This window comes from Crinia signifera, chromosome 6 (assembly GCF_055691185.1).
Source record: "Crinia signifera chromosome 6, ASM5569118v1, whole genome shotgun sequence".
NCBI lineage: Eukaryota > Metazoa > Chordata > Amphibia > Anura > Myobatrachidae > Crinia > Crinia signifera.
In genome coordinates, this window is record NC_139222.1 from 69,815,059 (window position 1) to 69,833,388 (window position 18,330).

General features: G+C 41.2%; 1 protein-coding gene across 1 annotated transcript in view; it reads left to right on the plus strand.

The window, feature by feature from the left end:
* LOC146006964 (uncharacterized) overlaps nucleotides 1-18,330 on the plus strand; it is a 118,698-nt gene that overhangs the window by 97,931 nt on the left and 2,437 nt on the right. The window contains exon 3 of the mRNA XM_083145388.1: nucleotides 17,876-18,051. Coding sequence (XP_083001514.1) covers nucleotides 17,876-18,051 — 176 coding nt within the window. The remainder of the gene's footprint in view (nucleotides 1-17,875; nucleotides 18,052-18,330) is intronic.

Consider the following 18,330-nt stretch of genomic DNA (forward strand, 5'->3'; position numbering starts at 1 on the left):
TATTAAAAACCTTAATATTTTGAAATTCTGGGTTAAACCAGATTTCTCCCTCCTCACAACCGTCAGTAGAGCATTGTTTTGCTGTATGATCACATTCTTAACGTTACACCTCCTTTTCATCTATCTTTAATTAAATCCCTAATCACTTGAAATTCTGGGTTAAACCAGATTTCTGCCTCCCCACAACCATCAGTAGAGCATTATGTTGTGTCGTATAGTGCCGTGCGACATTGCATTATGCTGTATGGTTCCCATTCCTAACGTTCCACCTCATTTTCATCTATCCTTTAATTAAAATTCCTAATCATTTGAAATTCTGGGTTAAACCAGATTTCCTCCTCCCCACAACCGTCAGTAGAGCATTGTTTTGCTGTATGATCACATTCTTAACGTTACACCTCCTTTTCATCTATCTTTAATTAAATCCCTAATCACTTGAAATTCTGGGTTAAACCAGGTTTCCGCCTCCCCACAACCATCAGTAGAGCATTATGTTTTGCCCTATGGTGCCGTGCGACATTGCATTATGCTGTATAGTTCCATTCCTAATGTTCCAACTTATTTTCATCTATCCTTTATTTAATTCCCTAATATTTTGAAATTCTGGGTTAAACCAGATTTCTGCCTCCCCACAACCATCAGTAGAGCATTATGTTGTGTCGTATGGTGCCGTGCGACATTGCATTATGCTGTATGGTTCCCATTCCTAACGTTCCACCTCATTTTCATCTATCATTTAATTAAAATCCCTGATCATTTGAAATTCTGGGTTAAACCAGATTTCCGCCTCCCCACAACCATCAGTAGAGCATTATGTTGTGTCGTATGGTGCCGTGCGACATTGCATTATGCTGTATGGTTCCCATTCCTAACGTTCCACCTCATTTTCATCTTTCCTTTAATTAAAATTCCTAATCATTTGAAATTCTGGGTTAAACCAGATTTCCGCCTCCCACAACCATCAGTAGAGCATTATGTTTTGCTGTATGATCCCATTCCTAATGTTCCACCTCCTTTTCATCTATATTTTATTTAAAACCCTACTATTTTGAAATTCTGGGTTAAACCAGGTTTCTGCCTCCCCATGACTATCAGTAGAGCATTATGTTTTGCTGCTTGATCCCATTCCTAACTTTCCACCTCATTTTCATCTATCCTTTATTTAAAACCCCAATATTTTGAAATTCTAGGTTAAACCAGATTTCTCCCTCCTCACAACCATCAGTAGAGCATTGTTTTGCTGTATGATCCCATTCTTAACATTACACCTCCTTTTCATCTATCTTTAATTAAATCCCTAATCATTTGAAATTCTGGGTAAAACCAGGTTTCCGCCTCCCCACAACCATCAGTAGAGCATTATGTTTTGCCCTATGGTGCCGTGCGACATTGCATTATGCTGTATGGTTCCATTCCTAATGTTCCAACTTATTTTCATCTATCCTTTATTTAATTCCCTAATATTTTGAAATTCTGGGTTAAACCAGATTTCTGCCTCCCCACAACCATCAGTAGAGCATTGTGTTGTGTCGTATGGTGCCGTGCGACATTGCATTATGCTGTATGGTTCCCATTCCTAACGTTCCACCTCATTTTCATCTATCATTTAATTAAAATCCCGGTACTTATGTAATATCTGGGCTCCCATTTTTCTTATGAGACCGTGTCCCCTCGCGGGGCTCGCCACGTTTCGGGCACGGTGGCGCGCTGCGCTCGCCACACTATATAAAATCAACTCCGTGCGTAGTTGGATAGTAGGGGTATGAAAAAATAGGGTGCATTTAACATGGGAGCCCAGATAATACATAAGTACCAAAATCCCTAATCATTTGAAATGCTGGGTTAAACCAGATTTCTGCCTCCCCACGACCATCAATAGAGCATTATGTTTTGCTGTATGATCCCATTCCTAACGTTCCACCTCCTTTTCATCTATATTTTATTTATAACCCTACTATATTGAAATTCTAGGTTAAACCAGGTTTCCGCCTCCCCATGACTATCAGTAGAGCATTATGTTTTGCTGCATGATCCCATTCCTAACGTTTCACTTCATTTTCATCTATCCTTTATTTAAAACCCTAATGTTTTGAAATTCTGGGTTAAACCAGATTTCTCCCTCCCCACAACCATCAGTAGAGCATTATTTTGCTGTATGATCCCATTCCTAACGTTCCACCTCATTTTCATCTATCCTTTATTATAACCCTAATATTTTGAATTTCTGGGTTAAACCAGATTTCTGCCTCCCCACGACCATCAGTAGAGCATTATGTTTTGCTGTATGATCCCATTTCTAACGTTCCACCTCAATTTCATCTATATTTTATTTAAAACCCTACTATATTGAAATTCTGGGTTAAACCAGGTTTCCGCCTCCCCATGACTATCAGTAGAGCATTATGTTTTGCTGCATGATCCCATTCCTAACGTTTCACTTCATTTTCATCTATCCTTTATTATAACCCTAATGTTTTGAAATTCTGGGTTAAACCAGATTTCTCCCTCCCCACAACAATCAGTAGAGCATTATTTTGCTGTATGATCCCATTCCTAACGTTCCACCTCATTTTCATCTATCCTTTATTAAAATCCCTAATCATTTGAAATTCTGGGTTAAACCAGATTTCCGCCTCCCCACAACCATCAGTAGAGCATTATGTTTTGCTGTATGATCCTGTTCCTAAGTTCCACCTCATTTCATCTACCCTTTATTTAATTCCCTAATATTTAGAAATTCTGGGTTAAACCAGATTTCTGCCTCCCCACAACCATCAGTAGAGCATTATGTTGTGTCGTATGGTGGTGTTTGACATTGCATTATGCTGTATGGTTCCCATTCCTAACATTCCACCTCATTTTCATCTATCCTTTAATTACAATCCCTAATCATTTGAAATTCTGGGTTAAACCAGATTTCTGCCTCCCCACGACCATAAGTAGAGCATTATTGTTTGCTATATGATCCCATTCCTAACGTTCCACCTCCTTTTCATCTATATTTTATTTAAAACCCTAATATTTTGAAATTCTGGGTTAAACCAGATTTCTGCCTCCCCACGACCATCAGTAGAGCATTATGTTTTGCTGTATGATCCCATTTCTAACGTTCCACCTCAATTTCATCTATATTTTATTTAAAACCCTACTATATTGAAATTCTGGGTTAAACCAGGTTTCCGCCTCCCCGTGACTATCAGTAGAGCATTATGTTTTGCTGCATGATCCCATTCCTAACGTTCCACCTCATTTTCATCTATCCTTTATTTAAAACCCTAATATTTTGAAATTCTGGGTTAAACCAGATTTCTCCCTCCTCACAACCGTCAGTAGAGCATTGTTTTGCTGTATGATCACATTCTTAACGTTACACCTCCTTTTCATCTATCTTTAATTAAATCCCTAATCACTTGAAATTCTGGGTTAAACCAGGTTTCTGCCTCCCCACAACCATCAGTAGAGCATTATGTTTTGCCGTATGGTGCCGTGCGACATTGCATTATGCTGTATGGTTCAATTCCTAATGTTCCACCTCATTTTCATCTATCCTTTATTTAAATCACTAATATTTTGAAATTCTGGGTTAAACCAGATTTCTGCCTCTACACGACCATCAGTAGAGCTTTATGTTTTGCTGTATGATCCCATTTCTAACGTTCCACCTCAATTTCATCTATATTTTATTTAAAACCCTACTTTATTGAAATTCTGGGTTAAACCAGATTTCTCCCTCCCCACAACCATCAGTAGAGCATTGTTTTGCTGTATGATCCCATTCCTAACGTTCCACCTCATTTTCATCTATCCTTTATTAAAATCCCTAATCATTTGAAATTCTGGGTTAAACCAGATTTCCGCCTCCCCACAACCATCAGTAAAGCATTATGTTTTGCTGTATGATCCTGTTCCTAAGTTCCACCTCATTTCATCTACCCTTTATTTAATTCCCTAATATTTAGAAATTCTGGGTTAAACCAGATTTCTGCCTCCCCACAACCATCAGTAGAGCATTATGTTGTGTCGTATGTTGCCGTGCGACATTGCATTATGCTGTATGGTTCCCATTCCTAACGTTCCCCCTCATTTTCATCTATCCTTTAATTAAAATCCCTAATCATTTGAAATTCTGGTTTAAACCAGATTTCTGCCTCCCCACAACCATCAGTAGAGCATTATGTTTTGCTGTATGATCCCATTCCTAACGTTCCACCTCCTTTTCATCTATATTTTATTTAAAACCCTACTATTTTGAAATTCTGGGTTAAACCAGGTTTCTGCCTCTCTATGACAATCAGTAGAGCATTATGTTTTGCTGCATGATCCCATTCCTAACTTTCCACCTCATTTTCATCTATCCTTTATTTAAAACCCTAATATTTTGAAATTCTGGGTTAAACCAGATTTCTCCCTCCTCACAACCATCAGTAGAGCATTGTTTTGCTGTATGATCCCATTCCTAACGTTCCACCTCCTTTTCATCTATATTTTATTTAAAACCCTACTATTTTGAAATTCTGGGTTAAACCAGGTTTCTGCCTCTCTATGACAATCAGTAGAGCATTATGTTTTGCTGCATGATCCCATTCCTAACTTTCCACCTCATTTTCATCTATCCTTTATTTAAAACCCTAATATTTTGAAATTCTCGGTTAAACCAGATTTCTGCCTCCCCACAACCATCAGTAGAGCATTATGTTTTGCCGTATGGTGCCGTGCGACATTGCATTATGCTGTATGGTTCCATTCCTAATGTTCCACCTCATTTTCATCTATCCTTTATTTAAATCACTAATATTTTGAAATTCTGGGTTACACCAGATTTCTGCCTCCCCACGACTATCAGTAGAGCTTTATGTTTTGCTGTATGATCCCATTTCTAACGTTCCACCTCAATTTCATCTATATTTTATTTAAAACCCTACTATATTGAAATTGTGGGTTAAACCAGGTTTCCGCCTCCCCATGACTATCAGAAGAGTATTATGTTTTGCTGCATGATCCCATTCCTAACGTTCCACCTCAATTTCATCTATATTTTATTTAATACCCTACTATTTTGAAATTCTGGGTTAAACCAGGTTTCCGCCTCCCCACGACCATCAGTAGAGCATTATGTTTTGCTGTATGATCCCATTCCTAAAATTCCACCTCAATTTCATCTATATTTTATTTAATATCCTATTATTTTGAAATTCTGGATTAAACCAGATTTCTCCCTCCCCACAACCATCAGTAGAGCATTATGTTGTGTCGTATGGTGCTGTGCGACATTGCATTATGCTGTATGGTTCCCATTCCTAACTTTCCACCTCATTTTCATCTATCCTTTTATTAAAATCCCTAATCATTTGAAATTCTTGGTTAAACCAGGTTTCCGCCTCACCACAACCATCAGTAGAGCATTATGTTGAGCCGTATTGTGTCGTGCGACATTGAATTATGCTGTATGGTTCCATTCCTAATGTTCCACCTCATTTTCATCTATCATTTATTTAAAAACCTAATATCTTGAAATTCTGAGTTAAACCAGATTTCTGCCTCCCCGAGACCATCAGTAGAGCATTATGTTTTGCTGTATGATCCCATTCCTAACGTTCCACCTCAATTTCATCTATATTATATTTAAAAAGCTACGATTTTTAGAAATTCTGGGATAAACCAGGTTTCTGCCTCCCCATGACTATCAGTAGAGCATTATGTTTTGCTGCATGATCCCATTCCTAACAATCCGCCTAATTTTCATCTATCCTTTATTTAAAACCCTAATATTTAGAAATTCTGGGATAAACCAGATTTCTCCCTCCCCACAACCATCAGTAGAGCATTGTTTTGCTGTATTATCCCATTCCTAACGTTCCACCTAATTTTCATCAATCCTTTATTTAAATCCCTAATCATTTGAAATTCTGGGTTAAACCAGATTTCTGCCTCCCCACGACCATCAGTAGAGCATTATGTGTTGCTGCATGATCCCATTCCTAACATTCCACCTCATTTTCATCTATCCTTTTATTAAAATCCCTAATCATTTGAAATTCTGGGTTAAACCAGATCTCCACCTCCCCACAACCATCAGTAGAGCATTATGTTGTGTCGTATGGTGCCGTGCAACATTGCATTATGCTGTATGGTTCCCATTCCTAACGTTCCACCTCATTTTCATCTATCTTTTATTAAAATCCCTAATCATTTGAAATTCTGGGTTAAACCAGATTTCTGCCTCCCCATGACCATCAGTAGAGCAATATGTTTTGCTTTATGATCCCATTCCTAACGTTCCACCTCCTTTTCATCTATATTTTATTTAAAACCCTACTATTTTGAAATTCTGGGTTAAACCAGGTGTCTGCCTCCCCATGACTATCAGTAGAGCATTATGTTTTGCTGTATGATCCCTTTCCTAACGTTCCACCTCATTTTCATCTATCCTTTATTTAAAACCCTAATATTTTAAAATTCTGGGTTAAACCAGATTTCTCCCACCCAGAGGCGTAGCGAGGGCGGAGCACACGCTCCAGGCGCAGGAAGATTGCATGGCGCCGGAGCTGTGCTGTGGCACCGCCAGCTCGCCCTCTCGCTCGCCAGCCAGCTCCCCCGCCCGCCCGCTCGCTTCCCCGCTCGCCCGCCAGCTAGCTTCCCTGCTCCGTCCGGTGACAGCTTCCCTGCTCCGTCCGGTGACAGGCTCCGTCCGGTACATGCTGAACACTGCTCGCTGCTGCTATGTAAAAATTCATGGGTCCCGCTGGACCTCTAGCCAATGGGCGCTTGCGGTCCAGCAGCCAATCAACTGATGGCTGCTGGACCGCGAGCGCCTATTGGCTAGCGGTCCAGCGGGAGATATGAATTTTACATAGCCGCCGCATCTCTCTCCTGGACACAGCGCAGAGAGTCGTGAGCACGGGCGGGCTGTGCACACTGGCAGGGGGGAGGAGAGGGGAGGGGTGCACACTCACAGCACACATGCTGCAGTGCATCGACTGTCTCTGTCAGCACAGGCAGGGGGGGGCGGCTGGCTGTCTAACTATGGTGTACTCCCACCCTGCTGCACCCACCCTGCTGCACTCACCCTCCTAACAACATAACCCACCCACCCTGCTGCACCCACAAACCCACCCTACTGCATCCTACTGCAGCCACCCACCCACCCTGCTGCATCCTACTGCACCCTACTGCACTCACCCACCCACTCTGCTGCATCCTACTGCACTCACCCACCCACCCTGCTGCATCCTACTGCATCCGCCCACCCTGCTGCACCCTACTGCCCCCTTGGCATCGAGCATGAAGCCCCTTGCATCGAGCATGAAGCCCCTTGGCATTAAGCATGAAGCCCCTGCCATTGAGGTAAGTAGCACTTATGTGTCAAATGTGTAATCAGCATTATGGTGTGTTGTATGTAATGGGCATTGCGGAGTGTTATATAGTATGTCATGGGCATTGCGGAGTGTTTTATAGTATGTCATGGGCATTGCGGAGTGTTATATAGTATGTCATGGGCATTGTGGAGTGTTATATAGTATGTCATGGGCATTGCGGAGCATTATATAGTATGTCATGGACATTGCGGAATGTTATATAGTATGTCATGGGCATTGCGGAGTGTTATATAGTATGTCATGGGCATTGCGGAGTGTTTTATAGAATGTAATGGGCATTGTGGAGCGTTATATAGTATGTCATGGGCATTGCGGAGTGTAATATAGTATGTCATGCGCATTGCGGAGTGTAATATAGTATGTCACGCGCATTGCGGAGTGTTATATAGTATGTCATAGGCATTGCGGAGTGTTATATAGTATGTCATGAGCATTGCGGAGTGTTATATAGTATGTCATGGGCATTGCGGAGTGTTATATAGTATGTCATGGACATTGCGGAATGTTATATAGTATGTCATGGGCATTGCGGAGTGTTATATAGTATGTCATGGGCATTGCGGAGTGTTTTATAGAATGTAATGGGCATTGTGGAGCGTTATATAGTATGTCATGGGCATTGCGGAGTGTAATATAGTATGTCATGCGCATTGCGGAGTGTAATATAGTATGTCACGCGCATTGCGGAGTGTTATATAGTATGTCATAGGCATTGCGGAGTGTTATATAGTATGTCATGAGCATTGCGGAGTGTTATATAGTATGTCATGGGCATTGCGGAGTGTTATATAGTATGTCATGGGCATTGCGGAGTGTTTTATTGTATGTCATGGGCATTGCGGAGTGTTACATAGTATGTCATGGGCATTGCGGAGTGTTATATAGTATGTCATGCGCATTGCGGAGTGTAATATAGTATGTCACGCGCATTGCGGAGTGTTATATAGTATGTCATAGGCATTGCGGAGTGTTATATAGTATGTCATGAGCATTGCGGAGTGTTATATACAGTAGTATGTCATGGGCATTGCGGAGTGTTATATAGTATGTCATGGGCATTGCGGAGTGTTTTATTGTATGTCATGGGCATTGCGGAGTGTTACATAGTATGTCATGGGCATTGCGGAGTGTTATATAGTATGTCACGCGCATTGCGGAGTGTTATATAGTATGTCATAGGCATTGCGGAGTGTTATATAGTATGTCATGAGCATTGCGGAGTGTTATATAGTATGTCATGGGCATTGCGGAGTGTTATATAGCATGTCATGGGCATTGCGGAGCGTTATATAGTATGTCATGGGCATTGCGGAGCATTATATAGTATGTCATGGACATTACGGAATGTTATATAGTATGTCATGGGCATTGTGGAGCGTTATATAGTATGTCATGGGCATTGCGGAGTGTTATATAGTATGTCACGCGCATTGCGGAGTGTTATATAGTATGTCATTGGCATTGTGGAGTGTTATATAGTATGTCATGAGCATTGCGGAGTGTTATATAGTATGTCATGGGCATTGCGGAGTGTTATATAGTATGTCACGGGCATTGCGGAGTGTTATATAGTATGTCATGAGCATTGTGGAGTGTTATATAGTATGTCATGGGCATTGCGGAGTGTTATATAGTATGTCACGGGCATTGCGGAGTGTTATATAGTATGTCATGGGCAATGCGGAGTGTTATATAGTATGTCATGGGCATTGCGGAGTGTTATATAGTATGTCATGGGCATTGCGGTGTGTTATATAGCATGTCATGGGGATTGCGGAGTGTTATATAGCATGTCATGGGCATTGCGGAGTGTTATATAGCATGTCATGGGCATTGCGGAGTGTTATATAGTATGCAATGGGCATCATGTGTGGGCTTATGTGTAATTGGAATTACAAAGTTCACTAAAATGTCCAATGGGCATTACGGTGTGTGGTATAATGTTGATCCTTGCCCACTTTTCACTGTGCAGGAGCGTCACCTACTACAAATTGGGGGGGAGGGCGCGAAACATGCCCTTGCTCCGGGCGCCGTGGCACCTAGCTACACCACTGCTCCCACCCCACAACCATCAGTAGAGCATTGTTTTGCTGTATGAACCCATTCTTAACATTACACCTCCTTTTGATCTATCTTTAATTAAATCCCTAATCATTTGAAATTCTGGGTTAAACCAGGTTTCCGCCTCCCCACAACCATCAGTAGAGCATTATGTTGTGCCATATGGTGCCGTGCGACATTGCATTATGCTGTATGGTTCCATTCCTAACATTCCACCTAATTTTCATCTTTCCTTTTATTAAAATCCCTAATCATTTGAAATTCTGGGTTAAACCAGGTTACTGCCTCCCCACAAACACCAGTAGAGCATTATGTTTTGCTGTATGATCCCATTACTAAAGTTCCACCTCATTTTCATCTATCCTTTATTTAAATCCCTAATATTTAGAAATTCTGGGTTAAACAAGATTCTGCCTCCCCACAACCATCAGTAGAGCATTATGTTTTGCTGTATGATCCTATTCCTAAGTTCCACCTCATTTTCATCTACCTTTTATTTAATTCCCTAATATTTTGAAATTCTGGGTTAAACCAGATTTCTGCCTCCCCATGACTATCAGTAGAGCATTATGTTTTGCTGTATGACCCCATTCCTAACGTTCCACCTCATTTTCATTTATATTTTATTTAAAACCCTACTACAGGTTGAGTATCCCGTATCCAAAATGCTCGGGACCAGGAGAATTTTGGATAACGGATTATTCCGTATTTCGGAATATTTTAATAATTCAATTATGTATTTTGAAGTATCTTGCATGTATGCTGTATAAACACATAATATACACACAAATATATTTTATTAACACATAAAATACACAAAAATATATTTTATTTGTTCAAAAAACAAGGTTTCAAAACATGAAACAAAATTTGTGTACTATCTCAGATATTGAATTTGAATGCCAGGCAATCATTTTCTTGCACATATATAGTGCCAGTTACATATCATGTCATCAGTAGTGCTGTTACAAATGTCCCCAGTGAGTTTTTAGCAAAAAAAATATTTTTTATTCACTTTCTGGAATGTATGGTTTTCGGAATAATTCGGATAACGGATACTCGGATACGGGATACTCAACCTGTATTTTGAAATTCTGGGTTAAACCAGGTTTCCGCCTCCCCATGACTATCAGTAGAGCATTATGTTTTACTGCATGATCCCATTCCTAACGTTCCGCCTCATTTTCAATTATCCTTTATTTAAAACCCTAATATTTTGAAATTCTGGGTTAAACCAGATTTCTCCCTCCCCACAACCATCAGTAGAGCATTGTTTTGCTGTGTGATTCCATTTTTAACGTTACACCTCCTTTTCATCTATCTTTAATTAAATCCCTAAACATTTTAAATTCTGGGTTAAACCAGGTTTTCGCCTCCCCACAACCATCAGTAGAGCATTATGTTGTGCCGTGCAACATTGCATTATGCTGTATGGTTCCATTCCTAATGTTCCACCTCATTTTCATCTATCCTTTATTTAAATCCCTAATATTTTGAAATTTGTGGTTAAACCAGATTTCTCCCTCCCCACAACCATCAGTAGAGCATTGTTTTGCTGTATGATCACATTCCTAAGTTCCACCTCATTTTCATCTACCCCTTATTTAATTCCCTAATATTTTGAAATTCTGTGTTAAACCATCACAAACCATCGATGATTCAAAATCATTGATGGTTTATGGGCGTTGTAGGAAAACCATCTGGCATCAATGGCAAAAGTATTCAACAACGGCCATAAACCATCATTGATTTTGAATCATTGATTGTTTTTTTGTTAATCGATGATTTAAAATCATCGATGGTTTATGGGCGTTGTAGGAAAACCATCTGGCATCAATGGCAAAAGTTTTCAACAGCTATAAACCATTGATGAATTTGAGTCATTGATGGCCATAAACCATCGATGATTCAAAATCATTGATGGTTCATCGCCGTTGTTGATAACTTTTGCCATTGATGCCAGATGGTTTCCCTATATCGATGGCATAGTAGAAACAATGTTTCTCTTTTTTTTTTTCTTCAAGGTGTAGGGACACTGAGCATAGTTTCGCCCCCCCCCCCCCCCCAACACCAGGAAGCCCCATCCCCACATTTTCACATTTTTATTGGTTCTCCAGCCATTCAGTCAATGGTGATGGATAACCATCGATAGCTAAAACTATCGATGGTTATCAATCACATGGTTTTTGACTATAGATGACTGGGTGCAGACTCGACATTGATGGTGACTGCACCGATGGCCATCCCTACTGCTCCCCACTGTGCAGGCTGCTCCCCACTGTGCACACTACTCCCCATGTGCCCCTACTGTCCTCCATCGGAGCGGCATCTACAACACAGCAAGCCGGGTGAGCATCCCTCACCTCGGTCTAGCAAAGGCAGTCCGGAACTCCAGCACAGCACCACTGCGAACACTCTGCAAAAGGACTGACTGGGTAAGACCTCTGGGAGCGGGACGCCGCTACCCAGCACCGCCCACTCAATTGACTTTGCCAGCAGCTCCCTGTTTTCTGGACTACCGCATACCACCTACCAGCCCAACAGGCATACCCCTTCCCCCACCCACACCCACATCTGCCTCCATAAGACATAAGCCATAAGCCATCAGGCTTATGGTTTAAAGGGTTCTGCTGACCCCTTATACCCGAAAGTGCTTACCAAAGGCAACATCACCACCACTCCCACCTGCATGAGACATAAGCCTCCAAGGTGTATGGTAAAAAGGGGCCTGCTGGCACCCTAATTCCCCCACGGGGCTCATCCCAGGTTTCTCACAAACCTATATTCACCATACTGGATTTCTTTATGTACATTTATATGCACTGATTGTGATATAATAAAGATACAGTTGATTTCACACTACAAGCATCTTGTCACTCATTTCACATACTGAACATACCTAGGGAGAGCGCTTAACTAAAACTATTGACAAGCCGCTAGTGTCGACAGAAAGGGGAGAGTCCCAGATTTTGGAATATACTCTCAGAGAAACTCTAAATCAGAGAGAACCTGAGAAATATGACTAGGAATTGCAATTAACAGATCGGATGTGGACTGCTGCTTTGAAGTTGGATATCTCCAGTTCCCCAGGGCAGATTTTCAAAATTCTGGTATCCCTGGAAAAAGGGGATCCCCAGCTATCAGCATAGGGTCCTTATACACCTGGGGCCCCTGGGCAAGTGCCCATTAAGCCCATACGAAAAGACGGCCCTGTGTATACTTATAGGTTGGAATCGCGTTTGTGTCCCTGCAAGGTTAATGGATTCGTGCTCTAGTCACACAATGGACCCATCCTGGGGAAACTGAAGATTTATAACCAACTTTCCAAAGGTACACAAACGCGATTCCAACCCATAAGTATATAACCTTTGATTGCCCCATTTTTATTTTTACATTGAATACTATATATGTTTATGTTTTAATAATTCAAAAACTGTCTAAATTTTTATACCCATGCATTAAGTATATCTTTTATACTAATTAATAAATACTGAGTAATATTTGCACCCAACTGATCCATTTCTAGCGCTCCACCTTTTTGATTTACATGTACCCTCTTAGGGGTTTTGACATCCCCCAGTAGGAGCAGCGTGACACACCACCCCAGGCGCCTGTTTTTTCCTTTAGCCACAAGGCTAAAAGACACTCTATTTTTCAAAGTACCTGTGACTACTAGTGACCCAGTCTTCCTTCTCTGTGCACTTTCAGAGGATGTCCTCTTTATGCGCTCACCCTTTTTTTTTTTTTTTTTTTTTTTATCTAGTACCTAAAAGAGGAACATTTTGCCCTTTGCGGGCTTGCTTAACTCGCCACAGGTTATTTTTCTCCTCCATGTCCATGTGGATTTTGAGGAGTGAGGTTGTATAGTAACTTTTGTTACAAAAACGCAAGTTGAGCTAGCCAAAACCCCTCCATTCAGCTCCTGTTGGCTTCCATGTTTGAAGCCCCAGCAATTTCACCTCTGGTTGATCCTTTTGCACGCATATCCCATTGAAATACAAAAATTTGTCATAAGTGATGCATATTGACCATTCGCAGAACAAAGGTGTTTCAGTTTTACCAGTCTCTGTGTCTGATTGGATCCCCATTGCACCCATCGTTTGCAATGTTACCAGCATAAAGGTTTCTCACAATGGAAACGTCCTGACAGTTTGCCATGTGAAGAAATCTCCCTCTTATGCAGACCCTGGCTTGTTCACTCGCAGAAAATGTAATTGACTTGCCTCTATTTCTGGGATTGCAGGATTGCAGGATTGCACCGGCCCATCCTCAAAACAGCAATATCCTTTCATATAGGCCACAGCTTTTGGTCACTGCGTGCAGTCATTCCGACTTTCTTCCTGCGCGCAGAAGGTCTTATGCAAAATCACTATATAAAATGTAGTTTAACCGTTGTGTTTATGTTCTTTTATTAATCATTCCCTCTGTGCAATGTGGGTTTAAGGCAGATGGATAGGACCATGTCGCATACAATATACAAAATAGCACACACAGAAAAAAAAGTATTCTCAAAACATGATAATTCCTTTGAGTTTGAAAAATATATAAAATAAATAAATTGATAAAATGTAAGACCATTAAAAGATTAACAACAATCACCCTTTACACATAGCCAGTCCATAGTCGCCTCTTTAATGTGAGCATGGAATTCGTCCTGTCTGCAATACCCAGTTATACCAGCTACCACTGGGAGAATTGCAGTTGATCTTGAATTGCAAGATCTTGCTGTGAGAGGTAACATGGGGGTTTATTCTAGTTCATTCTTTCTGACAAAATCCTTCTTAGATGGACAAAACCATGTGCACTGCAGGGGGGCAGATGTAACATGTGCAGAGAGAATTAGATTTGGGTGAGTTCTTTTGTTTCTGTGCAGGGAAAATACTGACTGCTTTATTTTACACTGCAATATAGATCTCACTTTGAAAAAAAAACCCACCCAAATCTAATTCTCTCTGCACAAGTTACATCTGCCCCACCCGCAGTGCACATGGTTTTGTCCATCTAAGAAGGATTTTGTCAGAAAGAATGGACTAGAATAACCCCTATGGTGTCTCTCCATGCTTTTCCAGCAGTGTATTCTCTGTTTTGTGTACAATGTGGTCAGTGATCCTGTGGGCTCATCTTAGGTGTGCACCACCAGCATTTTAGGATATTAATGAAATTCTGGTATGTACACCAATACATGCCTGTGGTTGTTACAGGGTGGTCATATATTGCTTAGCTCTCTTTAGAGAGTAAGGGAAGCTGCATTGAAAGCTTTAAGGCATAGTTACCTACCCTCCTGCATTCTGCAGGAGACTCCCTGAAATAGCAGCAATCTCCCTCTCTCCCTCATTAGTCTACCAATCTCCCTCATTTCACCTTGCCCACATTACACTGTTAATTTTTTGGGGGAAAAAGGAATGATAGATTGTTACATTTACATTCAATCATCAGCACCATTTCCCAGCACTTTAGCAAGTATAGTTGCTCTTACTAACTGCTTTGGGGCTCATCTACATTTGGATATGTAATTTTACAAGATTCCTCTCAGATGTCGCAGTACACACCCATGCTTCTAGGTGCCACGTTCACAATCTCTTTTCACAATCTTTCCATACATGGAACTAGACATGCCCTTTGGGTGGAGCATAGCACGCCCCCTCAGTGGGGCGCTGTGCAAAATTCTACTACCAACTATAATCTCCCTGAAACTGGTTTTCAAAAGTAGGCAAGTATGCTTTAAGGTTGCACTTACTATCAGCCTGGCAGTATCAGCAGACTCCTGAACCAGTTCACTCCCTTGTGATACTTTGAATTACAAAAAAAATTGTTCTGGACCTCTTTCTCAGTTCATTGCCTGCATTGGATTTATTGTGATTTCCAGGATGTCAATTCATCCTGTTTAGCATGTGATTCCCTTATCATTTGCATTCAGCTTTCTGTTGACCATAGATTGTGTCCATGCTGCAGCAATCCTCAAGATTTTGCTTGAGCTACTATTCATTTTCTGTTCAACAATAGTAAATTAAGAAACTAGAGCAACTTCCACAATTTGTTGAAAAAGTCTGTCACGCTTCACACAATTGGTTACATGTTTTTAAGAAGACTTCATTCCATTTCAAAACTCTATAATTTTATTAATATACAGTATTAATTAAAACTTAAGCCTGATCTGATTTGTATTACTATTTTATGTCTGCTGTTTTTATTTTGCCAATCATTAGATGTTTACTTGTGGCTTAAAAAAATGTGATCAATCTCTGTCCTCAGGACCACAAATGGTTCCTATTTTACAGGTCTCCTCACCTTGTAAACAGGGCCGGTGCAAGGTGGGGGCGCCCCGGTCCCGGGGGAGGGGGGGGTACCTGTCCTGCGGCGCTGTGTATTTCAATCTGGCAACGGAGGCAGCGGGGGTCCCTGCAGTCCATTAGAAATCACGAGCGCTATCCGCCGGGCTATGCGGAAGCGCTTCTAGTGTGAAAACACTGGCAGAACGCTGATTGGCTGAGATCAGCGTGCGCCGTGCTGCCAGAGTTTTCACACTAGAAGCGCTTCCGCATAGCCTGGCGGATAGCGCTCGTGATTTCGAATGGACTGCAGGGACCCCCGCTGCCTCCGCCGCCAGATTTATATACACAGCGCCGTAGGACAGGTACCCGGGCGGCACAAAATGCCGCCCTCCAGTGGCCGGCGCCCTAGGCAAATGCCTAGATTTGCCTAGTGGTGGCGCCGGCCCTGCTTGTAAAATGTTCCAGTGATCAACGAATACACCTGTGCATCTGCTGTTTGACCTGTAGAAAGTTTACTTGTTATCTTTATATTTTGAGAACCAATGTTTTGGTCAGTAGTTCTAAAACTTTTGTGAATACTGGAGCCCTAGAGTATATGAAGTTTTTTAGAGGCACCCCTAGCCCAAAAGTTTGTAGAGAAATTTAGAAATTTAGAAAAATATATAGAATTTGTTTTTATGTCAACCTTAGGTACATTTACATGGTGAGGGACAGGATCTGCTTTTGTTTGTCCACATGTTTTAGGATCACCATCCACCAGCACTGGATTTGCCTATTCCATTGAATCAAAATAATTTGAATTGGTCCTTGACCGCAACCTGAGTCACCCCTGCAAGTGTCCCACTGCACCCCTGGGTTCCGCGGCACACAGTTTGACAACCACTGGTTTAGACTTCAAATTTATACGTGTTTTTTCAAATTTAGCTCTATTCTATCCATTAGAACGGTTCAGTACCTATGATTTCAATGTTGCATATATGTCATTTCAAATTCACTTATTTTGTTCTAATCAATATTTCTAACTCCGGTCCTCAAGGCACACCAACAGTGCATGTTTCCGTGATATACATGCTTCACAGGCTAAATAAAAATAAGGCACTAATAGTCGGGTGCCGGACGGCTCATCGACAGTCATTGCTCCGACGTCGGAATCCCGACTGCTCCCTCGTGGGGGTCCACAACCCCCATAGAGGAAGAATAAAATTACTTGTGAAGTAACGCTTCGGGCTCGGTGGCTCGCTGCGCTCGCCACACTATATAAGATCAGCTCCACGCCGACGTGGGCCGTGGGGGTATGAAAAGGACGCAGGACACGTACCGCCGCCCCTCACGGGCTCGCTGCGCTCGCCATGCTTCGGGTTCACGTTCATAGTGGGGGTGGCGTTAACATTGTAAGCCCCCATTAGGGTGCTTATACAATTTTAAATCGCATACCATTGTATATGCAATACAATGCCATACAATTCGATGGTATACAATTTAAAATTGTAGGTACTTATGTAGTATCTGGACGCCCGATTTTTTGATTGTATGCCTTAACATAAGGAATACAATCAGATGCGATGCGATGCGATCGACCCGATTTTCCATAGGATTCATTGTAAAAATGGTCTTGTTCATTTCCCTACTATCCAAGTGGGCATAGAGTTGGATATAAACCTGTGGCGAGCGAAGCGAGCCACCGAGCCCGAAGCGTGGCGAGCGCACGCAGATTATTTAAAATGTATTCCATGTCACCAAAATAATCCGCATCCCCTCGCCACGCTTCGGGCTCGGTGGCTCGCTTCGCTCGCCACAGGTTTATATCCGACTCCATGCCCACTTGGATAGTAGGGAAAAGAACAAGACAATTTTTACAATGAATCCTATGGAAAATCGGGTCGATCGCATCGCATCTGATTGTATGCCTTAAGTTAAGGCATACAATCAAAAAATCGTGCGTCCAGATACTACATAAGTACCAAATTGTATAACATCGGCTGCCATCGCATACCATACCATCGCATGCCTTATGGTCTGCGATGTGATGGGCGCCGTGCTAGTACACAAGTACCTACATTTTTACATTTTTTCTTATGTGCTTAATAAATGTGTTAATTGTGTTATTTAACCCAATTACAAGCTATTTACATTGTAATTAATATTTTTGATCTTGCCTGTATACAGAAATGGGCACATGTGCACCGACCTGGATTGTTGAATATTGCAATTAACACAAATAATGGTATTGAACGTCAGAACAAGATTCTAAAATATACCTATTTGGATGGATACAAGAACTGCACTATCAGCGAAATGATCAATGTTCTCCATCAAAGTTTTTTTCCACACACTTACAAGAAGTAAGTATTTTTGCAATTTTAAATATATTTATATAGTTTAATGGTACTAAAACAATTATTATTTCTATAGCATTAATTTTACTGTTTGATTACAAATAACTACTTTTTTTAAAATGTAATCTTAATAAAGGATCCTCTACTTAATTCAGGCTGGTCTGTTAGCCAACTGCCTCTTTTAATAAATTAAGGTTTCCACAATTTATTTCCTCTTTCATAGACAGATTGCTATAATGCCTGACGTACGTTCATTCCTTTAAAGTGTTCTCCATGAATGGCGTT